At 42.4% G+C, this 27,417-nt stretch overlaps 2 protein-coding genes and 1 long non-coding RNA gene across 7 annotated transcripts in view; 2 read left to right on the top strand and 1 right to left on the bottom strand.

The window, feature by feature from the left end:
- The window catches only part of LOC115402843 (dehydrogenase/reductase SDR family member on chromosome X), a 37,128-nt gene extending 21,332 nt beyond the window's left edge, over positions 1-15,796 (bottom strand). Inside the window, exons 1-2 of one of the 3 annotated variants that reach the window (XM_030111433.1) lie at positions 15,489-15,796; positions 15,301-15,408 (exon numbers count right to left, since the gene is read on the bottom strand). Coding sequence is in view for 1 of the 3 variants with exons in the window: in XM_030111431.1 (XP_029967291.1) it covers positions 2,698-2,803 (106 nt within the window). In the remaining 2 variants the exon portion in view is untranslated. Of the gene's footprint in view, positions 1-2,697; positions 2,821-15,300 lie in introns of those variants that run through there. The other 2 variants (XM_030111432.1, XM_030111431.1) reach the window with 2 other exon arrangements.
- LOC115402844 (uncharacterized) lies at positions 1,733-27,026 on the top strand. The gene is made up of 3 exons (XR_003933164.1): positions 1,733-1,744; positions 11,953-11,959; positions 25,801-27,026. It is a non-coding gene; the product is annotated as an uncharacterized LOC115402844 (long non-coding RNA).
- Positions 17,264-26,567, top strand: znf148 (zinc finger protein 148). Of its 3 annotated transcripts, XM_030111425.1 has the most exons (8): positions 17,264-17,367; positions 18,583-18,716; positions 20,051-20,427; positions 21,272-21,397; positions 21,486-21,609; positions 21,687-21,770; positions 21,873-21,991; positions 22,276-26,567. In XM_030111425.1, exons 3-8 carry the CDS (start codon positions 20,074-20,076, stop codon positions 23,911-23,913), a joined length of 2,445 nt encoding a protein of 814 aa, XP_029967285.1. In that variant the 5' UTR covers positions 17,264-17,367; positions 18,583-18,716; positions 20,051-20,073; the 3' UTR covers positions 23,914-26,567. The 3 variants fall into 3 exon arrangements, with proteins under 3 accessions (XP_029967285.1, XP_029967286.1, XP_029967284.1); XM_030111426.1 differs by lacking the exon at positions 18,583-18,716 and having other exon boundaries at positions 20,051-20,367; positions 22,276-24,410; XM_030111424.1 differs by lacking the exon at positions 18,583-18,716 and having other exon boundaries at positions 22,276-24,410.
- Positions 27,027-27,417: the final 391 nt, after the last annotated feature.

The following is a 27,417-nucleotide window of genomic DNA, read 5'->3' as shown; positions in this document are numbered from 1 at the left end:
TTGATGTGGCATCACAAAGTGTATTTTCCTCACTCTTAAACACTCTTGTATCTTCCTGGTTCGGGTACTCAAGCACACTTGAAATAGATGACCAGAATAATTTTACATATGCTTAGAAAAATGATAGCGGCTCTTTTTCTCGGGTTTTGAAATATATGGGCTCTATCATTTTCAAAGCAGACCCCAGTCTGATCAAAGTACCTGTAAAATGTAGTTCTGACAATACGAACTGGTGAAAATAGTACTCCGGTCAGTCAGGTCGAAAATTCAAAATGATAAATGGATAAATAGAGGGTATCAAAACAGATAAAACAAGAGTAAAAAGCCAGAAAATATCTGTTCAACAGCAGAACATCTCATGTCCTCTGCCTGTTTGTAGGAGTATAAACTCCAATGTAAGGAAAACAATATTTTTCCTGGGTTTTATCTCATGCCTATAGACTTGAACTTGTTGCACAATTGTCTCTTGAGCTGTATAAAATAATTGTTTTATATATATATTCTTCATTCATTATGCTCCCTCTTTCAAAAAGTGAACTAATTCTGTATTCAGTAGAAGTGTAGACGTCTCCCAACAGCAGCGCTGGCTTCAGATAGCTGCTCAAACTGACAGTGTTGTGTAACGCGCACACAGCGTCATCAGCTACTAAAAATGTGAATCAATACTGGAACAAAATCCCTTTGTGTGTTTTTACGTGAAATACCTTTAAGGAAAAAACAGCTGACTATAGATGTCACTTCAGAGATGTAAAATGTATTATGTAAACACAAGATAACGCAAACTTGTTTTTTTTGGATAATATATCAAAATTTTGAAAATCCAATTAATGCACACATTATGTGCAAATGTAATGTGTACATTTCATTTTTACACTGTGATCCCTTTAGGACAGCACCAACCCTGTTCCTGCAGAACCCCTATCCAGCACGGTTTAGCTCTCTCCCTGCTTCAACACACCTGAATCTAATGATTCTGTCCTCACCAAGCACCCAGTAAAGCCCAGTAAAGAGCCTGTAAATGCAAGCAGGTGTGTTGAAGCAGGAAGAGAAGTAAAACATGCTGGATGTACAGACTCTCCAGGACCACTGCAAGATTAGTCTTTAGTATAAGATTGTGCTGAAATCCTAATTCTTAGAGGACTGAAAACTTGATGTTGCAAACTGACAACAGACTAAAATGGAAGAGCAGCAACAAAGCATTATGCACAAAGGAGGTGATCTGATTTTTTTTTTTTTTCCAGCTGCAGCTGAGATTCCTGCAACATGTGCAGTAAGATGCTGGAGATCTTCGACCAGTCTGTTGTTATTTGCGGCTGTGTGAGCAGTGATGGAGTCTGTGATACCAGCTGAACTAACACGCTGGTTAAGAAGATAGGCTCTAGCATCGGCTGCACTGTGGACACTTTTGAAGCTGTGTAAGTGAGAAGGATGCTGAACAAACTCTCATCAAGTATGAACAGCAAAGTTCATAATCTCCAACACATAGCGGACGAACAGAAAGCTTTTTTCCCCTGAAACAAGCTGCTGCAGTGCTGCTTTTAAGAGAAAACGTACATCAGTAACTCTGTTCATCACCTCCCCTCATAGAAGACTTCAATTCAACTCATTCAATCCTACATGACAGTGTATTTGAGCATCACCTAGCCAGCATTTCTCATACTAGTTTGACACTTGTCTAAACACTTATGCCATTGTGACACTTGCAAAATAAGATTTTCTGTGTCATTAAACACAGTTTTTAAAGGTCTGCCAAATATTAAAAGTTCTCTTGAACAACTGAACACACAATCCCATGCTTTTTGCATAGTTTTGAGAATTCTACAGCCATAAAAAAACTGAATAATTTTCATGCTCTCAGTCATGTTCACATATGGCGCAACTACTGCTGCAGTTCTGGGATGGAAGGGAACTAGAGCAAACTAAGTAAAATCTACATCATGGTAAGGATTATTGTTAGTACATACTATACGTTGCTCTATTAATATTCATGTAATTCCTATGTTATCTTATCATTATGCTTCTCTACAGCACATTGTGTCATCCCTATAAAGCACTAAATGCATTGTAGAATACACCATAGAGTGGCACAATATCACAAATGTATCCTCATTCACAACATACACATGGGAAAAGGCGAAGTGAACAGCAACGAATTACAGGTTTTCATGCATTGTGCATTCATGTCCTGCTCAAATCCAATTCGAAATACTTAGTTTGTCTGAGTATCGTAAGAATAAATAATGTCATGCCAAAATCCATCCAATAATCTGATATGCCCGTTATAAGCCAAACTCCATGAAAACAATGGCACATTTTAAATTAATCCACTTCTTGATAAAAAAAATAAATACTTTGGAGGACTCCTCTAGATCAGAAGTAAATGAAAACGTATCTCGGTTAATTCGGCATACATGAGATGTCGGACAGACATTAAAATCACTCATGTTTTGATATTTTGTTACTCAGGCTAACTTGGCTAGCTAGGCTAGCGCACGTAGCACGGTAACAACACATTGATAAACAACAGCTCTGGAATGTACGTACGAACGCTACGTAGTGTCAGTGTAACACGTGCACAGTCAGTGTCCACGCGTCTAATAATCACTAGCCGGGTGCCGCTCAATGACAGCGTCGCTCCACAACTCGTAAAACTGAAAGCTAACGTGAAGCACAAACTTTAAAGAGAACAAGACCAACCTGGTAACTTTAAAGTCCCGCCTAACAGCTGAGCCAGCAGGACCCTCAGACCCAGCAGGTAGAGTCTGATAAACGGCAGGACGTGGGACCGAAACACGGACCACATCTTTGAGAGGAGGAGTAACGGAGCCCCGGACGCAGCAGCGAGCAGACAGCCAGACAGCCGGTGCAGAAAGGACACCTGCAGGAGAGGCGCAGCTCAGTCTGCGGGGCGCGTCCCAATGTGAAGTCAACCCACATGTATATTTGGGACACGTCCCAATATGAAGAGCTTTTTAGTGAGTTACTTGTTAATCATGCTAATTAACACGTTTTATTAATCTGAATAATCGAAAATACATAATGAAATGCCCATGATGTATCCATCCATTCAAAGTTAAACTAAAGCTCAAGTTCAACAGTTATTCCATCTGTTTATACCTATAATGTTCATATTTCATGCACTTTTTTTTAAAACACAATCTCACCTAAAACAATTTCAAACCCTACCAATGTGTTTCCTCGGCACCACTGTTGGCAAAAGCCCAGGACAACTTCAGGAAACAGTGTTTTGCAGTATGTACACCTCGACATCTTGGAATGGCGTTGATGTTAGTGCTAGATCGCTGCAACGAGGTAGCTTGCTTAATAATAATAATAATAATAATAATGATAATAATAATAATAATAACTATTATTATTGTTGTTGTTGTTGTTGTTGTTGTTGTTGTTGTTATTATTATTATTATTATTATTATTATTATTATTATTATTATTATTATTATTATTATCATTATTATTGCAGTAGTATTGGCAGTATTGGTAGTATGTTCATAACTGCATTTTTTTTGGGCTAAGGTTTCCTGGAATGACCGAGTCGACAGTTCTTCCAAAAGACCCACTTGTTAACCTTGAAACATAGAATGTCCTGAAGACATCCATCACTTAGGCTGCCGAGGCGAAATTACTGTATGATTGAGGGGGGCTCTTTGCTGCTGCTCGGCTGCTCGATGTGCCGTATGATCCTCATCTGTAGGTCCGGCATATTGCTCCCATCAGATATTGTAGACCACCTCATTAACTGCTGGAAGGGAGGTCACACACGACAGAAGCAGCAACGAGACGAGACTCCAGTTTGATCTCTAATATTCCCCAAGATGGGTTTTAAGAACATGTTTCTGGAGCAGTGCAGCTCCAGTCAGATTTGTGCTGTAGTGGGCATCAACTCAGTCCTGATCTGGCTGTTAGGTTTCTGTCTCCTGGGATCGCTTAGGTCCTTCACAATTGACTCTTAATAGAAGCTCCTATGATAATCAGTTCACTAATTCTATGATTTAATCAGCACAAAGTGCTCCCTCATAAAGGGCAAAATGTGGCATTTTAATTATTATGGTACATGTTGTATCACACAAAAATTATATAACTCAAGATTTTTGGATTTAATAATTTGATGATTTTAAATACATTTTGTTCTGTAAACATGATTTTCATATGAAAACTTTGTCATTACAGTGCAGAAAGGATCAGAGCTTCAGTAACGAAAATAGAAACCATTTATTTTCACTGCCTTAGATAAGCCAGTGAAAATGTCATCATAACTTCTAATCAGGAGCAGCACACCCTCCATGCAGTAGATACAGAGCATTTTCAATCACTGCTCTGGCCCATAAGAATCAAATGTTAAGATTTCATTTTAATATCCCCCTCAGCCATCAAACACAGAGATTTTCAGATGATTTAGCAAGATGAGACCTGTCAGGGGAACTCATGATTGTATAGGTGCATGCGTCACAAAAAGCCAAGATGAAAGTGATTGCACTCCTCAAGTAGTTCCGTGCAAGCGTGTAGAAAAATTGATGGCATTGAAGCTACGAGGAGTTCATTAAGGAGCAGCTTTTTTTTAATGTTGGATAAATGTTTATTTCCGTCTTTGGAAAGGACACCTGCTGCAATGAGTCAGATTCCTGTGACATGGTAAAATGCTCAGAGACACCACTCTGTTAGTTCAGGGGTAAAAACTGCATGAAAGTGAGAAATGACTCAGGTTGTCAGTTGAATCTATACAGGAGTCTGTGGGATTTAAATGAAAACTGAGATTTCACTGTCTTGTTCAAGGACACGCTGACAAATAGACGGATGGAGGAGTGAACCAATAATCTCCTGTTTGAGAGACAACCTGATAAACTAGAGAAACTCAGTCAGCCCCCAAACTGACATTAAACAGACATTTCCTAACCATTTTACGATCATGCGATGAAGGAGTTAAATGTCAGTGAAATTCCCAAAGTAACACATATAGCATCTACTGTAAATTCCCCCTGTAGGGTCAGTAAGTCGATCAGACTAATGGAAAGTAATAGAGACATCTCTTGTGTTGCAAACATTTTAGAATACTTTATCTCCTCAGAAAACTCAAACAGCAGCCTCTTAAATAAAATATTACTACAGCCCTGAGAGGCTGCAACATGCATGCTTGACTTGTTGTGGCAGCATGGAGAGTGAGTTAATGTGGATGTTTTTTCACATGTCAGTGACCTAAAATTGCTCCTCGTGCATAAAAGGATAAGCATTAACAATCAAATCATTTAATGTACAGTAATAAATGGCCTTGGGGGGGGTTTATACATCCTTTCATTAGACAATCATCTATCCGTCCTGACGTCCTTTACACACACTATGACACTGTGAGAGAAGTAGGCTGCTTCCCAAGACACGTTTCAGCCATTACAGGGTTAACACAAAGTGACAGACAATCATATATATTTACACTGGCAGTTAAATTAAGGCTCAAAAAACAAGCTTTTTTATAATCATACTAGTCACTTGCCTTTGGTAGATACTTTTTCTATCTTTACACAGTATCATTTTCTGATCCATAATAGGACACAGGCGGCAGTGAAATTCCAGCAGTTAGAGCCACAATGTAGGAAAAGTGAAAAAAAAAAAAAAAGATCACTGCAATGTTTATGCATGCCCAAATTTAACAACTAATCCTGGGGGAGAATCTCACATGGCCAGCTGCAACATCTGACCGATGAGTGATTGGCATTCACCACAGGGCTGACAACTTCGCCTCCCAAAAAGAGGACCAAATTCAAGCATCATTACTGTTGCTAAAAAAGGAAATCTGGGAACTACTGTCTCGTTCACAAACTACAAATCTGAGCAGATAGTCTGCTGCAGTGACGGGAGGGTGTTTAGATAACAAGGCAAGAGCTGGCTGAATTATTACTGGCACTCCCAAAGTAGGCCAAGCGAACTCTCCATCATTTCAATAAATTACAACTATTTCTGTTAAAGACAGGCCCGTGGCAGTCAAAGTGACTTTTCTTTCTCTCCTGGCAAGAAAATCATTACTATTAGTTTTTGTCTTGCCCACCATCCGATGGTTAAGGTCAGGCTGGAGTAGCGGCGAGCAGTTGGCCTCAGTTATTAAAGCCGACTCTGGAAGGCGGTTAAATGAGCAGAAACATAAAGAGACTGTGTCATTGCCACTACTCTGACGGAGGCTGAGCTCACAGAGGGTGTGTGTGTGTGTGTGTGTGTGTGTGTGTGTGTGTGTGTGTGTGTGTGTGTGTGTGTGTGTGTGTGTGTGTGTGTGTGTGTGTGTGTGTTTTGTTCTGCCGCAGCCTGAGAGATAGCGGGGGTCAGCAAGGCGAACTGTCCTGCTATTGTTTAAAGGAAATCGCATCTCACGCATGACTGTGAGATGATTATTTGGGATGATGGGACATCAGGGAGATGCACAGAAATACACAGCCACACGCACGAAAACGAAGACATATGTACACACCCAAGACGCGCCGGGAACGGCGGATGACAGGAGGGAGTGTGATGCAAATACCATGTGAACAGCATCAAAATAGCTCCAGCCAACAGTTACCTAGTCCTATATGACAGCCACTGGCTGGCTGTAGAGCTCGGCTTGTCTCGCTTTGTAAATGCAGGCTGACATCGGCTCTGCTTGATTTCTCCGTGTGTGAACGGGATGTGTGCTGCTACTTAAACTGTAATCTTGATTTCATGTTTCACAAAGTCGTATTCCTGGTGAGATGAAAAAGTAGATTATGCTCACTATTTTTAGGGAGAAAATGGCACAAAGCTTTTCTATTTTTTTATTTATTTTTTTATTTTTTATTTTTTTACACTTTAGTCCGGTTTGTTTTTATCAGTGATCAAGCGTCACCCACGGGAGACCGCAGGTTGGAGTGTAAGATTGTGAAAAAAGAAAATTTTCCGAGTGTGTCGCTGGCAATTTGGGCTGCCAGGCTCAAAAGCCCGTGTGAACTTATGTTGGATTTTTTCTCTCACTCTGAACTGTCACTTTCAGAGCTTTTCCTCAGAAGAGTCCACCATGTGAGAGGTAGACAACCAAGGTTAGACTCAACACTCAGACTGAGCCAGAGCTGCAGGCTACAGCACATCACAAAGGCAAATAATGCAAAAAGTGAATCAAATACACCTTTTCTGAAGTGTGTTTGTATGAACAGCACCAAGTATGATATGTGGATATATTATTTGCGTGTTTTAATATCAGAAGCTACAGTCATTGCTCTGTGACCCAACGACAAGATTAATTTTTGCTTTTTGTTCCCAGACTGTCAGTGTGAGGAAAATACATTTTGCAGATATATTTGGTTCTGGAGAACTTGTTTCTTCAGATGTTTTTTACATGCACATTGAAGGCATTGGAGGGAGATGCCTCAGGCTGTGAATGTTTTCCTGCTTTAAGTTGGGGCTTGTTTGTTTTTTTGGTTTCAACACCAATAATGCTTCTTGTAAAAGAATTTTTTGAAAGAGGTTTTCTTGCACAGAAAAAGTATGAATGGATTAAATAATTTATCATCATTCTTTGAGTCTTAAGTCTTGACTTATAATGGGTTTAAAAACAGACATCCAGTGCAAAAAACTACACAAATGTACAGTGCAAGTTGCAGTGACTCGCTATGGAGACTCCACTTAAGTCTCCCTCAAACATACACTATTGCATTATGAGAAGGTTTTCAAGAAATGTTTTGTTCATTCAAATTTTTTAGTGCCTAAAAGTCAAACAACAGTTCACCTTTTTAGTGTCACAAAAGAGCGACAGAAATGTGCTCAAAGTATGAAAGTGTAAAGTGATGCCTAAAGAGATATCTTCCCTTGAAGCTGGTGAATTCAGTCATTTCTCTGAGGTAAAGAACGCCAGAGAAGGAAAATATCTGGCTGCTACATTGTCAGTGCTTTCTATTCACGTTCAGCCATGTGGCCACTACTCCCTGCCAGACATCTCATTCAATAAATGTTTTTTTTTTTTCTTTTTTCTTTTCCTGGATTAAGTCTCCTTCTTGTCTGCTCTGGCTTTTATGCCATTTTCATCTATTTATGTATGCTGTGCATGAAAATGCACTGACGAATACATAAAGGTGTCTTCTTTTGTTTAAATGATTGTTAAATTCATTTATGCTTAGATTAGTCTTCATGTTCAGAAGAAGCAAAAAAAAATAAAGGACAAGTCTTCTCAAGCGTAAACAAACCTGCAATTTAAAGCACGGACATTTTTGTTTCCATATTGAGGAAGAAATAAAATATCAGAAATTGCATACATTAATCACCTAGCCTTATAATATTTGAGCTAAATACAGGAAATAACACTGCCACTTCACAGAGATTCAGAGCTCAGACAGGAAGTCACACATGACTTCTGGGAGAAAAGGGTAAAGAGAGCGGCGTGAACTCCAGCAGCATGTTGCAGTTGCTGCTTATCTGAAAGGCTCCTCAGGTTCTGAAGCTGCACAACATCCAGAGATGCGCCCGAATACAGCCTGGACATCAATTTCCTTCCCCAGTGTGTAGCCCAGGTATTCAGTAGCAGCTTTCTAAGTCTGGTGTCATCATTTTCTATCCTGAATAACAGTCATGGATGTACTGAATTGTTAATTCTGTCATTGCAATAGCGTAAAAGTGCTGTTTGGACTTTAGTTCATATTTTTCAAAATGAGGTATATTTATTTTTAATCTATATTCAGTTTTAATAATTTAACCTTTTGATCAACAACTTTAAAAAGAAATAGTTTCCACAGATAAGATAGCCCATCTCCATCAATATTCCATTTATTATGTGACTCTTCTCAAGTCATGAGGGAGTCAAAACAGTTTTCCATTGCAAACAGCGGCATGGATTCTGAAAACACACCCTGCAGTCTGAGTAGGCAAGAACACTACCCTTGAAATAAACACTTAAAATGTCAGTAGCAAGGAAAAAAAAAAAAAAACATATGAAGAAAGAAAACCCCTGGAGAGAGAACTCAAACAGAGATCCTTCCAGCATGCATGGCCGGATGTGCACTTGGAGGTGTGGGCGTGAAAAGGCAGTGGATTGTATGTGGGTAGATTTGATAATTAAGTTACCTCAGCTTCAACCACTGCAGGTTTTCTACAGGGAGCACACACAAAGACACTTTCTATGAAAAAATATTAACTTTTTTTTTTTGGAGTGCGAAAAAACAATACTGCATTTCAAACTCCAGTTGTTCTCCCTGCTTCTTTCAAGCCAAACTGCTTTTAGTGGCTGAATATCCATGTTGAGAGGTTCGCAAATTACCCACAAATCAATATCGGCAGTTGTTAAAACATGCTTTCTTCGTCTGTAATTGATGTTTTTGCTGTTCTCTTGAAAAAAATCGACATTTTACCTGAAATTTCCTGCATCTTTTAAAACTTTGACCACCTTTCTGAAGTGCAGAGTTTTGCTTCATAACATGATAGTTGAAAGAATTCAGTCGAGTGATCTGAGAAATTCTGGCATAAAGGTTAGAAATGCATTTCTGTGTTTGTTTTACTATTTCAGTGAATCTGAGGTTGCATTCATGAATGCATTATTGTGTATCAGTGTAAATTCCAAAGGCACAAGATGGTCTAGATGCCCACAAATCCCAATTTAGACATTTTTTTTAAGCGAGAAAGCTGAATCTCAGGCATCCAGCCCAGTGACCTATCTATTGGTAAATCCCCTTCCCAAATCTGCTCTTCAGAGACCCCCCTCTAAAAATGACAATGTCCTCCCCTGCTGTGGAGTACAAAGGCCTCCATTTGTGCACTGATGATCATCAAATACACCCTAATGTGGCTTTTCCCGCCTGTCTTCGGGGAGCGGACGGCTTCCTATTAGTCGCTGTACAATGAGGAGCAGTAGGAGGGATATTTGCTTGCGCCAATTAGGACTGCCATTAAATCTGTTTCAACACACACACTCACACATAGACATACACACAGACTGGCACACTATTTAAGACATTTAATTTGACGTGCTTCCGTTTAAAACCTGTTGTCACTGAAGGGGAATGTGAGGCCGCTCTTTCATCTATCGCTCTCTCACTTAGCTTTTTTTCTGCCTTTGCTTTTTTCTGGAGCTTCCCATCTCCTACTCCGGGATTATGTGAACACAGAGAAGCTTTAAGGTGGTGTGAGCTGCGTGAGTGTGTGCACATGTAGTTTTTTTTTTTTTTTGGTTTCAAGGCCTTTAATTCTCCATTTAACCGCAAAACCCCCCACAGCTCAGTCATGCAATTTCACCTTTCTTTTTAAGGGTGATTATTCACAATACTATTGTCTGATGGTGCTTTTAGGTTAATTTAGATCTACAAATGGAGTGATTTTCAGATTGTTACCTTTATTATAATCTAAAAACCCTCTTTGGTGAAGATTTAAAAGTCTCCAAGCCAAAGATAACAGGTGAGGAAATATATTTACATGGGAGCTGATTAAGATTTCTCATCATAATTAAGACAATTGAGGTTTTCTCAAAGGGGATTAGTGGAAATGATAAATAAAAAAATCAAAAGACTGGCACCAAATCAGTTCTGTGGATGGCAGCAGGAGACAAAGATCTCAGTCTTGCTTTTGATTCAGCTCCTTGAATGTTAATGTTCGCCAGAAGAGATTGAACCGTCCACATGGCCAGAGGAGGGTTTTTTACAGATGTGATTCATGTCTAACATGGTGTTTCCGTCCCGGTCTGCCCTAAAATGCTAATAACGTGCACTATTTGTGCTGGAGGGAGTCTATTACGCTGACTGTATCGCGTCTTTGTCCGTCGGGAGATGCACACCGGGGGACGGAGACTTGGAGAACAAGGGGGAAGTGAGAGGGAGAGAAAGCCTTGCTCGCACGCACATCCTCAGAAAAGTAAACGTGCGTGTGTGTGTGTGTGTGTGTGTGAGTGTGTGTGTGAGTGAGTGAAGCTCGGACACAGCAGACATGTGTCACCTCAGCTCCGATGCCGTCGAGCTAAACTGACATAAACAGCCCCAGGCGGCCCGATCAGAGATGGACTTTACATAACGGCTGAGTCACTCACAATCTATTTTTATTGCTTTGAGGTGTGTGTGAGTGCGTGTGTGTGTGTGTGTGCGTACGTGCGTGCGCGTGTGTGTTTTAGTGCTCCTATCATCCTGGGAGCCAACTTGAGATTTAGACCTTCAGAATGAGGACATATTTGTGACGTTGGGTCAGAGCAACCTGGACTCGCTGCTTTTCAGGAGCTTTTTTTTTTTTTTTTTTTTTTTTTTTGAGGGCCGGTTTTCAGGTTGAGAGAGGGTGGACATGTGGTGCTTTTTGGAAAAAGGGTTTAATAGAGGGGAGAGCGGCAGGAGAGTGTTCATTTGGGATTGGTGAGAGAGGCAACAGGTTTTTCTCTGCCCTACAGAACTGGTGAGGAAACAGTGGCGATAGTGGAGTGATTAAAATAATTCAACAAGTGTGCATTTGAGATGGATGCTCAAAAAAAAAAAATTGGCTCACGCTCAAGCAGCTAGTGAGAGTCTATCTCTTGACTTGTCCTTGTTGGGGTAATTAATCATTTGAAGGCGTTTTCTGGCCGTAATGCACATTTTAAAGTAACACGACAGCAATTTATCCATCCATCCATCTCTAGAAACACTTTATACGGTTAAGACAGGTTACATCCCCGGAGAGATCACTGGTCCAGTGTAGCTCAAACACAGAAACAGACTGTCAAACCCCTACATTCACACCTACAGGCAATCCAGTCACCAATTAACCTCATATGAAACCAGAGTACCAGATGAAAACTCTCAAATATACAAGGAAAACCATTAAACTCCATGCACAGAAGCCCCCCCGACCAGAACTTTTACTCATTTCTGAGAGCGCTGAACCATTACCCCACTGCAAAACATGACGTCTAAATATGAAAATGAGAAGCAGTTCAGACATGTACTGCAGAAAAATCATATTATTAATTGCAGAGGAGTCACAAACTTCTCCCTGATCCAGTTTGAAGGTGACACAGTTTCCTGTCTGCCTAATGTGGCGTGACAAAAGTGATTTCAAATTTTAAGCTGTATTATAAAAAGCTCTCATAAAATTTCCAAAATGTAGCAATTCATTTTTCTGTGACTCCAGGCCTGAAAGTCAAAATTTAATCAGAATCATATCGCGCGTTACTGCACTCAGTGGAAAAAGAAAAAAAAAAAAAACACAACCTCAATAACACTACGTAATTTACCAGAGAGCAGAATCCCAAATTTTCAGTGCAATGTAAATTCAGTTAATTAAAACCATTTCACTTCAGTGACCACACAGCGGTGAGGGGAAGCATTAGCATCCGTGACAATGAATGATATCACTTAAGGGTCTTTGAAGTTAAGCCAACTGTGCGTGTGTGTGTGTGTGTGTGTATGGACGTGCATTGTTTCCATGTTTCCAAATGTAATTTAGCATCCATATAATGAACCACATATCCATAACAAATCCAAATGTACCGGGGGCGGGGGGGGGGGGGGGACGACTGCCATTCAGTGGAATTGAATTAAACTTCCATACAGCAGTCAGAGGTCACAGCTCACCATTGCAACATTTTTATTTCATATTCTCTGGTTGGAAGAGGCTGTATACATATGTTGGATTTGACTTGAGTGTATATGAACAGCTGGCAACATATACACACAGGGATACACACACTCCATCAGGTGCAGGTTATACAGTTTGTGGAGCCAGAATAGGCTAAAAAAAAAAAATCCCTGCTACACAGACACACACCTAAATAATTTACTTCTATCTTTGCATATTTTATGAATTCAATTTCAACTCAACTTGGATCTATCAAGATGTAATAACATTAAAGCATTGTCAGGGAATCATTTTTCTCGACGTCGACTTCGTCATGAAAGCCATCGTAGTATTGTATTGACCATTATCATGCATTATTAGTTACAGCACATTAAAAAAAGATAAATTAATAGTTTGTGCAAGGGGAATAGTAAAAAAAAAAAACTGTTTGAATTCCTCTTCGTGTGAGTTGAGCAGTCTTCAAGGTGATGTTTAACTTTTTAGGTCACGCTCTGCAGAAGCCATCACTTCTGCCGTTACTCCGTGAGTCCGCTGCTGTGCAGTTTACACATGTATTCAATGAAATAAAACATTTCTAATAACCTTGAGTAAATTTCATGATCATGCATGCACACACTGCTGCATGCATGCGTGCACGTGCACACATATTCATAAGCACTCATGTAAGCACACACACACACACACACACACACACACACACACACACACACATACACACGCCACGCGCGCACACCTGTCTCCCACGCTGAGTCCCGCTGAGCCTTCACTGCTCCACTTTTTTTTTTTTTCATCTGTCATTCTGGAGCATGTCAATGTTTAACCCCCCTCCCACGCTGTCTCGCACACACACAGACAGACACACACATACACACACGTGCACACACAAGCACAAAACACTGCCTTTCTTCTTCAAAGATACAAAGTCAAACAATCTTACATCTTACAGTCAGTTAAACATGAATGCGCACGCACACACACACACACACACACACACACACACAATACAGAACAATAACGTGAAATGGAACCAACAGTTGCTCTCTCTCTCTCTCTCTCTCTCTCTCTCTCTCTCTCTCTCTCTCTCTCTCTCTCTCTCTCTCTCTTTCTCTCCGTGTGTGTGAAGTTGAGGGGTGACAGACTGTTTGCATATCCACTCATGGCTGATGGGAATCTTTTTGCCGTCTGGTCAAAGAGGGCTTCAGGTCCATCTGACCAAGCAGACTCTCGCTTCCCTCTGCAGGAGAGTCGCCTCCACTGTTCAGGACACTGCAGGCTTTCCTCCTTGTTTGTGCATCCAGCATTTAGGCTGCTTAAAATACCAGAGTGTAGCACCCACAGCTCAGAATAAGAAGGTTTAATATTTCTTTGAGCTTAATCTTGCACTTTCTTGGTGTGTTCGGGGGGGAGAGCTGGCTGTTTAAATCATCTGGGGAGTTTCAGTGGAAAACATTGATGCAGCATTGATTTTAAAAAGTGTCTAAGCTGTACTGTCAGCTACAGTCAGCGATTATTATTCATCGTGTCACTTATATTTCATAACACATCGAGTCAAGTGATTCTCTTTTTATGTTGTTACATAAAGATGTGTAACATAGATTAATGTAGAGAGGGGATTACTGGGAACGTGAAAAGATGACTAAACAAGGGCGTCCCTGATATTAGAAATTATCTTCCATGATTGCATTCCTGGTTTAAATACCTCGAAAGATCCTTCAAAAAAAGATCAATATGTCCTTGGCGTGTCCTTCACATTCCCCACTTTAGAAGATGCCACGTTTGTTAATTGCCCTGGTCTGGGGTTAATGGCGAAGGGACAAACTGATTCGGACCCTGATGAAAAATGGCAATCATATCTCACATGTATAATAGCTTTATGGGTCATGTGATGGTATGTAAGCAATGAGGGCCAACGTGCCTGCAATATTGAGAAGTCCTTCATTAAGTGTGGCAAATATGCAGTGTGTGTGTGTGTGTGTGTCAGAGTACATAATATTATTTACCTCAGACTGGACTTAACGAGAGGAAACCTCACGCTCAGGGATATAGACCGGAATTAAAAAAAAAAAAAAAACCGCGCTATGCGTAAAAGCATTAGCGTAGGATTCACGATAAGGAAGCCAAAAACATGGCACAAGACAGATTAGGAATAAGGCGCACAAGAGCCAATGAAGATAATCCCGTTATCTCGTCGGACGCAAAATGCCAGTGTGAAGCGTCCTCAGAGACCAAGATGAACTAAACATGAACCGATGCTGCAGATCGACGGGAGGGGAGCAACAATGTAGGCACCCTATAGAGTAAACACTGTTGTTTTTGACCTTAAGGGACATCCATGCCGTTTACCGCAATGTCATCACAGTGTTTGGTACCGCTTTCATTGGGAGCCCACACACACGCGTGCCCGCGCTGTCTTCAGTGTGTGCCACCGGTTCGATGTCCATCAATGACATTGTTTCGCCTTTGAGAATCCCCCCCTCAGTGAGAGCAGCGGGTTTCCAGCGCAGGAGGCGCAACTGATAGAATTATGGCTGTCAAGTTTCAGCAGCATATGCGCCCGCTGCCCCTGTCGGGTTTGGGATAGCTGCCCGCCGGTGGAGACGCACGCCGTTCATCACCTTTAAACCAGAGCGCATTAAACATTACGCACGACAGGAGTGCGCGCGTGTGCACACACGGCGAGAGATGCGAACACGTCCCCCAAAATTAACCCCAGAAGACACTCCACATGACTGGAAAACACTGGACAAAAAGGGGAAGACACTGCAGACTTACAGGATGACCCGGGGTTCTGCGGGTTCCTCCGTGCGCCCCATTGAGATATTCCCGTTAGTCCCGCTTTTTTAACGGAATCCTCAAATGCCGTGGTCGCAGTCCACGTCTCTGCAAATGTACCAAAGGATCACATAGAGGATGAGGAGTATGGCGAAAATGAAGAGCGCTACTAAGATGGCCTTGGTCACCGGAGAGATGAGCGACTGCATGTCAGGAGCAGAGCCGGGCAGAGCGGCGTGGTGCTCCGCGTCCGTCCGTCCTCAGTCTGCCGTCTCTCTCGTCTTCCTCCTCCTCCTCCTCCTCCTCTCCTCTCCGCTGCTCCGGTGGCAACTGTTGAGGACGGAGCCCGGGGCTTTGGCGTGCGCGGGCGCACACATTTAGAGCTCGACGCGCATGCACACGCGCTCCACGACTCGGGCTATATACCGGCGGTCCGGGCGCGCAACGCGTGGGGGCTTCCCTTGCTTACAAGCGGCACAGGAGTGGGTTGACTTCCCCCAGATGCTCTCTCTCTCTCTTTCACTCTGTCTCTCTCTCTCTCTCTCTCTCTGTCTCTCTCTCTCTCTCTGTCTCTCTCTCTCTGTCTCTCTCCAGCTGCCAGTCGCTGATCAGACGAGACACGGGGAAGGAGACACCGAGTAATTTACCCCTTCATTTAAAGACCGCCGCGCGTGGGAAAAAAAAAAGACACGACGACATTCCGTCATGTCAAATTGAAAAGGCAGAGATGTCTCCAGACACACAAGTCCTAAGTTGCGCGCAAAGCTGTCGCACTTGTCAGCAAACAGGTTGATTAGTATTCCTCGCAACGCCTTGCGTGTCAGAGATGGCTGTGCATGACAGACTATCATCTTATCACGACCCCTCTCCGTCCCTTTTGGACAAATCTCTCATACTGATAATTAATAGATCAATCCAGGGCGGTTATTAGGACATTAGAACGCTCGACACTTGACGCGCGCTTTAGAGCAATTTGCATTACCATTATATAATGTCATTTAATAAGACTGACTGTGGCACAATATGCAGCACTTCGAGAATTCCATATGGAATCGAAAATCCCTTTTCCCGTCACAGCAACATCAATTTGTGTGAGAAAGAACAAGGTCGCGGGACAAGCGTCTGTTTGTAAAGGGCGTCTGCTGAGGAACACAGATGTCACAGCTGTATGCGTAAAAAAAAAAAAGTATAAAAAATGGACAGGACAAGATGTTAATAGTCATTCAATATTCATAAGCATTTAGTGATTGGCCATATGGATTCTCACAGGCCGGAGCAAGACTGAAAATTGCGCCAATGATCAGAGGAGTCACATAATCTCAGTCACATCTTCAGCAATGCAGAGCTAAAACATCCACGATTCCCGCTATTTGCATTGACGCTTTGAAAACCCACGTGGTTCCAGATTCAGAAACTGCCATACATGTTTGGTTTTTTTTATTATTTTTTTTTATTTGACTTCCATTAAGACAATCACTTCATTTAAATAGCCTTGTGACAAAATAACAATATGTTTCAAATAGCGAGTGAGGTGGTCGATCATCAGCTTTTAGGGCATCTTTTTTGAGTTTCCATGTTCTCCCTGTGCGTGTGGGTGTTTATATCTACGGGTGCAAAATCATAATTCGTGTTGATAGGTGTCTGCATGCCTGAATACAGACTATGTTTGTTTTTTGTTTCGTTTTTAATGTTTGCTCTGAGACTGTCTCCAGTTCAGTCCTGTCTCCTGAGTGGAAAAAGGCGCATTGATGGAAAACTGGCTGACTCGATGGAAAAAACTTAATATAAAAGGGAGAAAATTACAAGAGGTAATAGAGAACAACTACAGTATCTATTCAAGCCTTATGTATGAAGCATTTCAGAACTGGAATGTGAAATAGTATGAGGATCCGGAAGGAGGCGCGCAGCGCTGCCTGCGCTTTACCAGCTCTAACCACTAGATGGCGACAGACAACAACTTCCATGGCTTGAAGAAATGTGATGGCATATGTGATTATTCCGCACACCATCATTGCACTGGAGTCTTGCATAACAATCATGACAGCTAAACGGGAGTAGGGCGCACAGGTAAGAAGCAAAAACGCCGCTTCACGAGCTGACATGTCGACTGCGTGCTACAGAGACATGTTAATATTGTTTGTATTGGTATCGAGGAGCATTAGCCTCTCGAGCAGGCTTTAGCACTGTGGCCTTTTGAGTATAAGTTAAGTTAAAACGCGTCTCTGGAAGTTGTGTTTTCGCTGAATGTGTCGTTCACTGAGAGGTTTGATTTGCCGGTGAATGCTGCGTGTGAGAGCACGATGCTGCCGTGAATACGCGATGTCAGATCAGTATTACATGTAAAGAGACGGGCCAGTGTTGGAGCTAACGAGCTAACAGGCCATTAAAGGCTGTCAACCGGAAACATACACAGAGAGCGCCCCGGTGTGAGCCTTCAAAGTAAAAGCCATGTGACGTCACTGAAAGTTTGCTGAGTTTTGAAAATATTCCAAACTTAAATTTAAAGAGCAACCTAAGTTTATGAAATATATATGTTTGAAAGACACATTGCATGGAAAATGGCTATAAGGTAAGGCGCTATTCAGGCATAAACCCAATATACAGTGCTTTAACAGGTAAAATATGTAAAAATCTTTTAATGAAAGCTTTTAAGAATCAAAAGTGATTAAGCATAGTGTGTTGTATATTTAAACAAAGTGTAATAAGAGCATAAACGTAAACGTTTTATTAACAGGTAAGGTTTTAAAATCAGCCAACTGTAATATTTTTAAGCTATTGTTTATTTGCTTGAGCAAACGAAAGTGTTTCAAGTCCTGATTTAGGAGTGTCAGCAGTCCTCAGGTGTTTGGAGAGTTTTTTCCACAGGTGAGGATTGAAGGAACTAAAAGCTGCTTCAACTTGTTTATCCTGACTCTGAACACCAAGCAAACCTCTATGGTTGTCATTGCATGTGCCTCGGTTCCCCCTGGGTAGTACCCAGGACATGCAAACTCCATACAGAGAGACTCACTCCATTTTTTTTTAAATTTCGAACCTTTGGTTGTGAATTGTCTTAAAATAATAATCAAATTGTTTTATGCTCTTGAGAAAGGCAGTAAGAGAAACCTCAGGCATATTTTCAGCTTTGAATTAAGCTTCCTTCTTTATCAGAACTTTTTCTTATTACATTTTTTAGGTAATTTATTTGGAGTTGAGTCTTTTTTGTTGTGCTTCAATAGTAATGGCAGTTTTTTTAAATCGGTTTGCATTCAGTAATTGTAATTTTTTTTTTCATCCATGCAGTGAGATGGAGTTTAATGTTGAAGGGCTCCCGGCTCACTTCCGGTCTGTTCTGCAGCTGTGAATGCAGGAACTTTGACAAGAGCGTTTAGCTGCTAGCTAACGACAGACTGCAGCCGCCGGACCCAAGTGACACAGTGAGTGTGTTTACCTGTGGGACTGGGTGTCTGACTGCGTTTGAACCGCCAACAGTAACGTTTCCCGCCCCGTCGTCTGCTGGCTCGGAGTGTTTCTGCTTCAGAGTCAAAGCTGTCATCAAGCGGCGCTAACTCGGCTAGCTGCACTGTGCCAAGATTAGGCGATGCTAATGTTAGTTACGCTGCTGATCAGGTCTTCTGTGGGGTCAACTCCGACGTGATGTTGTTGTCAAGAATGCAGCAGCTGGCTTTAAAATGACCCCACGACAGTGGAAATAACCTGCTGTCAAACGCAGAGTGACAGTCTGCCTCTGAATTAGTCTGAACTTACACGAGCAGACTCTGTGCCTGAAATATTCTGGGTTTGTAACACTTGCAAAATATATCCAGTCCTCTCCTGTGCTGCTGTACTGTCTTCTTTATAACATTTTCTCGTGAAAAGATGGGAGAGACAACAGAGGATTCAGGCACCAGAGGGCCACATTTCAATGTTTAGATCATTGCCGTCAACTGTATTGGGAAATATGTTGATACACTTAATCTAAGTTGGCTTGGTTATTGCTGTATGCTCAATTAATGCATAATAACTGCACAGACACACTTCAGCCAACATATCAGAACCTGCAGGATAATCCATGTGTAAATAATACTGATAAGAGCTGGGGTTTACCATCAACTTGGATATTTATTAGTGGAGGATTGTGGGGCGACAGTGTTGCACATAAATGTGTCAAGATCAGGCCAGCTGACAGCTTTGCCTGGGCCCGGGACAAGGTAATGTTAACATTGCTGTGTGAACAAGTAAACAAAAATTAACACCTCCAAGTCTCATTCAGACCACAGAATGAAAATACACTCAGATTTTTCAGTGTAATTTAAATTGACTTGTCGATTTGGTCTCCTCAGGAAGGTTGCAACTAACTGTAAAAGTTCTCTTACATTATGAAAACAGAGATTATTGTGTTGTCTCTGGAAACTTTGTTACTTGTACATGTTTCGTCTTGCTCGGGGATGGCCGTTATTGTTTCACCAGGAGCATCATCACAAACACTCTACCAAAAAACACAATGCTACCTGATTTTAGAACATGCAATTTCACCTGTAACATCAGGTGAGCCTATGACAAGAAGTGAAATCCACTTCTTGTCATAGGCTCTTTGTTTTAATCAGAATATCTGATATGTTTAACTTGGATGTGTCAGGGACAGCCAGAGAGTTGTACGACATCCACTGAAATTAAGGATCACATTACATGTGCAGTATTGTTGGCCTTGATTGTATTTCATACCTTTAACTTTGTATAACACTGTTTGTCTCTTTCATCTCTTTGACAGACTTACAAACTACTCTATGTAAGATGAACACTGAGGACAAGTTGGAAGGGATGCTGCTGAAGTGCAGCAGCGGAGGAATGGATGGAGGAGGGCGGGTCGCACTGGGTCCCGGGGGAGGACTGGTGGTGATGACCCTCGGCGAGCGATCGCTGGCAAACCACCCTCTGCTGGCCGAGGACGACGACGAAGAGGACGACGACGAGGACTTGACCGGAAGCTCGCTAGTTACACACGACCTGGTCCCCCCAGAGCAGCTGATGATGCAGGAAGAGATGACTAAGAATGGTGCAGGAGGAGAAGAGGAGGGAGGCGGCGAGGTGGGAGTGCATTTCCCCCTAAAACTCACCAATAAGTTGCCCTGCTTGCTTCAAATGCCAGTGAGTTTACACTGGTTAAGTTGCAGATCATATTTCTTTTGTCTTCCAGGAAATGACTCGGTGTGGAAGTTGATGGCAAACTATTATTTAGATGCAGTGTTGGTTTTGTTTTTCATTGTTACATCATGTTCTGCAGCAAAATGACCGTGAAATGTTTTGATGCTAGAGGATTACTCGAGTTATCTGTAGTTGAGATTGTAACTTACTGTGAGAGTTTGTTAAATAATCCTCACTGATTGTGACTTAACTATTCTCACAGACAAACATGTTAATTATATGTGACTTTTAGTCGTTCAATATTCTCACAGTTTATTTCCTGGAGTGTTGGAGCTGCTGTACGCACAGAGCAAAAGTGTGTTTATACACTTCTCTTTTGCATCTCTCAGTCATGTTGCTACAACTGAGAACTTTAAAGACACTTTTTTATTTTCAAGTCCAAACATTGCGGATAATCTTCTCTAATCTACAGGATCAGGTGTAACACATTATTCCCATCTTGAACATTGTTGTCATTGTCTTTTTGGTTTTTGTTGACATGTATTTTTACTAAATCTTGGAAAGAGCTGAGTACATAAAAGATGCAAATGCTCTTCCTGACCAGCTGGCAGATGTAGTTTCTCAGCATGTCCCAGGTTTTTTTTATTTTAGGATTTAAGACTTCCCTGTGCTCCGTTCTGCCTGAAGCAGCTCTGCGGTGCGGCGCGCTCACACCGCTTCATTATCCCGCGTTTGCCCTGTTGCACCTGCCTGACCTGAATAAACGGCTGTCTGGCTGGGTGGCCTCAGAAGTAGGTCGTGTGTTGCCATATTAAATGTCTTGACTATCTATGGTTTATCTTTACAGTTGAGCATCAAGCAGGAGCTGAAGCTGTCCGAGCCAGCAGTCCATATAAAGAAGGACAAGAAAGCAATGAAGGACTTGATGGTTTGTCCCAAGAAGAAGAAAAGGAAGCAACGGTCTCCGGCCAAGGTTCCGATCCAGTTCGTCTCAGATCCGCTTCATGCGATGAAACAAGTAGCACTTCAGTTTTACATTTTTCTACTTGCTGCCGTTTCAGATTCTTAGCATCAATGACGACGGGTCAATAGCGATACCAAACCCCAAGTGTCACGTCTGTGTTCATTGTAATGCTGCATTCAGAACAAACTACCACCTGCAGAGGCACGTCTTCATCCACACCGGTAAGAGTGGCGCCGTCTGGCCGGGCTGTCCGATCAGCCCAAAGCCCAAACTCACCGTCTGTGTGTCTAAACTCAAGGTGAGAAGCCGTTCCAGTGCAGCCAGTGCGACATGCGCTTTATTCAGAAGTATCTCCTCCAGAGACACGAGAAGATCCATACCGGTGAGTGAAGGATTGACTTATTCAGACTTTAAAAAATTAACCAAACTGCTGTTTCGATTTCAAGTGAGTCACTGGGCTTTCTCTGGTCTTTTTTTTTAATAGGAGAGAAGCCTTTCCGCTGCGATGAGTGCGGCATGAGGTTCATCCAGAAGTATCACATGGAGAGACATAAGAGGACTCACAGTGGAGAAAAGCCTTACCAATGTGACTACTGTCACCAGGTATGCTCGCCATTTTGCCCTAAAAAGTCAAACAGCTGTCTTTTTAGTTGACCTCATGAGCTGACAAAGCATGCAAACTGAACACGTTGCAGTCTAAATTGCTTTTGACTGTCTAATTAAGCAAAATTTCCTGCATTGAAGGGCAAACAGACGTTTGTTTCCATAGTTAAGGCGTGAAAACGCTCATATAGGCAAACATGTTTCCTAAATCTGCTTTATAAAGACACAATCAGTGGTTTATTCAGTTTAACAACAAAATGTGTGTTTTTGTCATCTGTCCACAGTACTTTTCCAGAACAGACCGAGTTTTAAAGCACAGGCGAATGTGTCACGAGAACCGAGAGAGAAAAGCAAACAAGACCGCCGGTAAAGCTGGATCTTTACGCGAAACTGATTCTTTAGGATCCACCTTTCTTGCCAAAGAGTGCGCGCTGCCCAAGAAGAAACGGCAGAAGTGTGCGGACAAGAGTTCAGGAGCTTCCACCGCTGCTGAGCCGGAAGGACACACGTTCACCGTGGTAGAAACGGAAGAGAAGGACGAGCAGAAGCAGAATAAAATTGAAGGTCTCTCGCTATATGCTGTGTCCTCTAAAGTCAAACACGAGTACGTGATCACCGACTACTCCGTGGAGCTTCCTGAAGAAACGGCGAGCCAGCACCAAGAGGACGACGTGTCGGCAGAAGAGGCGACTCCGCCCAAGCTTGTCCTGAAAAAAGTGGCCAAGAAGAGTCTCAAGCAGTCCAGCGAGCAGACGCCTCCCTGCTTGTCCACTTTGTCCTCGTTTGAGGACAACAGTAAGGTCACGCAGTACACGTTCGAGATCGTAGACAAGCAAGGCCTCTTAGAGGTCGAAGGCGCCGCTGAGCCGGAGTCGGTGGACTCTCTGCAGGTGGGACCGGCGAAGCCCGCCGCCAGCAGCACAAACTACGACGACGCCATGCAGTTCCTCAAGAAGAAGCGTTACCTCCAAGCCGCCATGGCCAACAACAGCCGGGACTACGGCCTGAACTCCAGCAGCATCTCCTCTCAGCCGCCCGTCACGCAGACGGTGGTGTCCGCCGTCATCGACGAAACTGTTCCCGTCACCATACTGGAGCCGCAGCCAATCAGCACGGAGCTGAAGGCCGCTCACGACAAGAGCGTCCTGCCGGACGAGGTTCTGCAGACGCTGCTGGACCACTACTCCAACAAGGCCAACGGGCAGACGGACATCTCCTTCAGCGTGGCCGACACGGAGGTGACCTCCAGCATATCCATCAACTCCTCCGACGTGTCGGACGGCAGCCCCGTGGAGAGCCTGGGGGCCCCGAGCGCCCAGGCCCCGCCGCCCGCCGAGAAGGTCAGCCTGTTGCAGGAGTACTCCAAGTTCCTCCAGCAGGCGCTGGAGCGGACCAGCCAGAACGACAGCTACCTGACGAGCCAGAGCCTCAGCCTGGCGTCGGAAAACCCCACGCTGGCCGGACAGCCGCTGTTCTCCACGGAGAAGCAGTTCCCCTCCCCCAGCAGGTTCAAATCAGGGATGAGCTCGCCGCTGAGGTCCGCGCTGGACAAGCCTCACTTCGGGCTGCTGGTGGGGGACTCGCAGCACTCCTTCTCCTTCTCGGGGGACGAGACCACCCCGCCCTCCGCCGTGTCTCCCGCCGAGGAGGACTTCCTGGAGCAGGTGTCGCCCTCGAAAAAGACGGACTCCCCGCAGGCGATACTGCAGACGTTTCAGATCAACTCCTTCGAGCAGAACTTTAAATCCCACTTCCAGACGTCCAGGTCTGGATCTTCCTCGCAGTTTACCGTCGCCAACGGACAGGTGGGCGTCCGGGGACACAGCACAGACTTCTCCGAGTTCCCTTTAGTCCGAGTCACCGAGACCAGGTCTCAGCTGAACTCCTCCCCCGACGTTTCAACCAGTGAATCGTTTGGCTGAAAGAAAGCAGAAGAGAAGAACTCATTTCTGTTCATTTCAGCAGCACTTTATCTCATCTCTCCTGTTTTGCCAAAACGAGTCCCGCAGTGAACATGTGCTCTCTTCTTCTTCTTCTTCTTCTTCTTTTTAAAGCTGTGTGTCCGAGCAGATCTGCCCCTGTAGTTCAACTTCCATAATCTTAGAGAAGATAATGAAATTTGATTTAATCATATTTCTAATTAGTAGTTCCCCTTTGAAAAGACATTAAGCGACCAAAGTGTGATGCTAGAGATTGATCAATGCTCCCTCGTGCATTGCCATAGTTTATTAATGTTGGTGTCAATCAGTTTGCCTGCACAAAAAAAAAAAGATCAAGTTACTCCTGCTGCTTAATGCAATATTTCCTCTTACTAAAATGTAGGTTGTATTCTCTGTATGCACACCTTTTTGTTTTTACTGTAGCTACCTCCCAATGCGGGTTAGTCTTAAAAAAAAAAGAAAAAGAAAAGAAAAGAAAACTGCATATCTGGTAGAACTGTTTGAATACAGTTGTTTAAACTGACGCCACAACAATAACAGTCATTCTTCACTTTACGTTGAAGTCACTTTATTTGCACCTGAGATGGACGGTTCCCACAGGAACGATTTGATTGATTGTATTTAACTGGTCTGGAAACAAGGTCTTTTAACCCCCCTTTTACCTCCCTCCTCCCCCTGAAAGATTGGATCTAGTTTAGTGCAATATGCCCAAAAATGTTTGTCTGGGTGAATGTCGCCCTGCGGCTGTGCTGTCTAGAAGCTAAGCTTTGTTAGATTTTGATTTTAAATCAAGTTTTCTCTTCTCCCCCTCCCACCCAAAAAAAAGAGATTTGGGCCTTACTTAGCTGCACACATGTAATAGTTGCAGGATAATTAGTTTATAGGCGTGAACTGTAGTGAAGTGGCCTAACAGCGTTGTGCTTTTTGTTTGCACAATTTGCACATTCTTCGCTACGCCTGGAATGTATGAGTCTGTGTTTCAGGACCACATTAAGAAGGAAAAATTCAAGTCAGAGAATTCAGAGATAGAGGTATATCTATTTAACAAAAAAACAATGTGGAGAAATTGATCTGCTTGAATTTGACTTTGTTTCACAACAAATTCCGTACTTAAATACTTTTTCCTTCACTGTGGTCCTGCTGCTCCGTCTCAAATGTAGTGTGTATTTCCACAGTACCTTTACTCACATGCAACTGTCTTTGAAAATCAATATGCAGTATAAACCACTTAAAAAGTCGGCGTCAGATTGAGTGTATCTGAATCTGTCAACAGTCTTGATGCAGCCGTGGCGGCTACAGCTTGTTGCTCCTAAATGTTACGATGGTTCCTGGACGCGAGAACCCCCATACGAGTGGAAATGAGGTGCTTGGCTTTCAATCATTTTTAATTTTTTTTTTTTTTTTTTTGCATTTGTGCCTTTTCCTTTTTAATTCCAACATTTCCATTCCTGCACATGTAATTCTGTACACCCTGTCCACGCTCCAAGGTTACTAATTCCACTTGCACAATAACAACAACCTACATATAAGCTATGAATTTTTTTTCTCTGCAATCTGGGAGCTTTATTTAATTGTACTTGTTTTTATTTTAAATCATTTTCTGCACAACATCGGTTGAATTCTCAGACGTTTGGCGGTCGGAAGGAGAAACATTAGACGGCGTGTGCTGTGCATTCGTGTTTCAGAACGTTTGTTAGATGGCCGTAGATTTTTCCTAAAATCTAGTAATAAGATAAACGTGTCCAGGTTTTTATGAAAGGTCTTCATACGAGTGAATTAGTGCTTTATGACGCTCGGTTTCCTGTGTGCACACGCGACGCGGTCGGTGCTGTTGCGTTGTTCGTAAAGCCGGTTGTTTGTTTGAAGAAGCTGATATTTAAAGCTCCCTTTTGTTACAGCTCCACTGACAATCAGGGACGAGGCGGCACCGCAGCCAATCAGCGACAACTCTGTTTATCCTCATCGACCATTCCCTCTAGATTGAACAGAAAGAATCCTGCTGTAAATACATTGTATATCTTTATGTTCTGAGAAGTACTGTTAGGTCTTAGTCGATAGGGGGACGAGGAGCCAAGAGACACTTGTTTTTTTTTTTTGTTTTTTTTTTTTGTCAGTGGAAGGTTTTTTTTTTGTGTGGAAAGATTCCCAACATGGCATGGCTTTCTGAGAGTTGTATATATCTTGTACTGGACCCTTTTTAAAGAACCATTGCAGATTTTTTTTTTTTTTTTTTTTTATTGTGAGTGGTTGCATTACGATGTACAGTTGTGAGAAGCCTGCCATCCCCAGAAGATTCTTTTTTTGTGTGTGTGTGTGTGATCCCACCTGAAATCAGCCTTTTTGGTGTCATATATTTACCCCAAATGACTATGAGCAGCTGGAAACATGCAGTCGTGTTTCTAAAATGCTCCACTGTCTCATTGTAAGCAATCTTTCAAAGCACATTGCAGGGAAGTAATTCTGCTCCATAAATGGTTTCCCCACTGATTTCTTCTCGAATTGCAGAACTGAAATGCCAAACTGTTTGGAAACCCTCTCATCCACGTAAGCAGTACTACGGTATTTCTTCCTTTTTAATTGCCTGTTGTCAGTAAACTGGCCATAAGTGTCCTTGTATAAGCTAGAGAAAAAAATAATTGTTTGTGTAAAGAGATGTGAATTCTGAATTTTTTGATAAAGACTATTTTTGAAACTCGTCATTTAAGGCACTGATATGTACAGTATATCGAACACACTCATTTATCCCCCGTATAAGTCGTTTGTGTCAAGCTCTTTCAAAATCCAGACAGGAATCTGAATCTTTGACGTTTTTCCCTTACTTGTCGAGAATCTGACGGCGAAGCCTCCCGCTTCGGTGTGACGCTGGTCTGAGGTCGGACATGTTTATCTGCATGGTCTCTGGCTTGTTGGGTCGAGTGTTCTTGTTTTATGAATAATGTGCAGCTTTAATTGTAGCTGGTTAATTTCAAGTCAAGTAATTCATATGATTACATTTTTTTTTTGTTTTTTTGCAGTATACTATGATTTGTAAGCAATCTGATTAAATTGTTTTGATTGTTGTGTGTCATGGTCCTTATAAATAAAAATATTTCACAGTATGTGACCTTGAATTGGCTTTTTTTTTTTTTTTTTTTTTTACACACAGTGAAGAGATAACTGGTCAAATCTATTACAAACAGTAACTCTTACAGACTTTAAAGAAACATCCAAAAAAAAAAAAAAAAAATGCCATGACCCCCAAAGGTGGTTCTGGTTGGGAGTTTTAGTCAAATACAGTTAAAAAGAGCACTTTTCTGTAAGTTTTCAGTTTTCTTTCCCCTTCTGGTCAGGAGTCAACTACTGTCCTTCTTCCACAAAGCCTGATCTGGAAATTAAATTCACCAGTGAAAAGCAGAGTAGGCGTTCTGAGAGGAGCATTTATTTCTCAACTGTAATCATTAGTCAGCCTGATCCACTGCCGCTTGCCAAAACCAACACAGGATCCTT

This window comes from Salarias fasciatus, chromosome 16 (assembly GCF_902148845.1).
Source record: "Salarias fasciatus chromosome 16, fSalaFa1.1, whole genome shotgun sequence".
Lineage (NCBI taxonomy): Eukaryota > Metazoa > Chordata > Actinopteri > Blenniiformes > Blenniidae > Salarias > Salarias fasciatus.
The sequence above is the reverse complement of the archived record's forward strand: the minus strand, read 5'-3'. Positions and strand labels throughout refer to the sequence as shown.

Coding starts and splice junctions, on each gene's coding strand:
- znf148 (XM_030111425.1), top strand. CDS start 20,074: ATGAACACTGAGGACAAGTTGGAAGGGATGCTGCTGAAGTGCAGCAGC. Junction 20,428..21,271: donor CCTGCTTGCTTCAAATGCCA/GTGAGTTTACAC, acceptor TTATCTTTACAG/TTGAGCATCAAGCAGGAGCT. Junction 21,771..21,872: donor ACACGAGAAGATCCATACCG/GTGAGTGAAGGA, acceptor TTTTTTTAATAG/GAGAGAAGCCTTTCCGCTGC.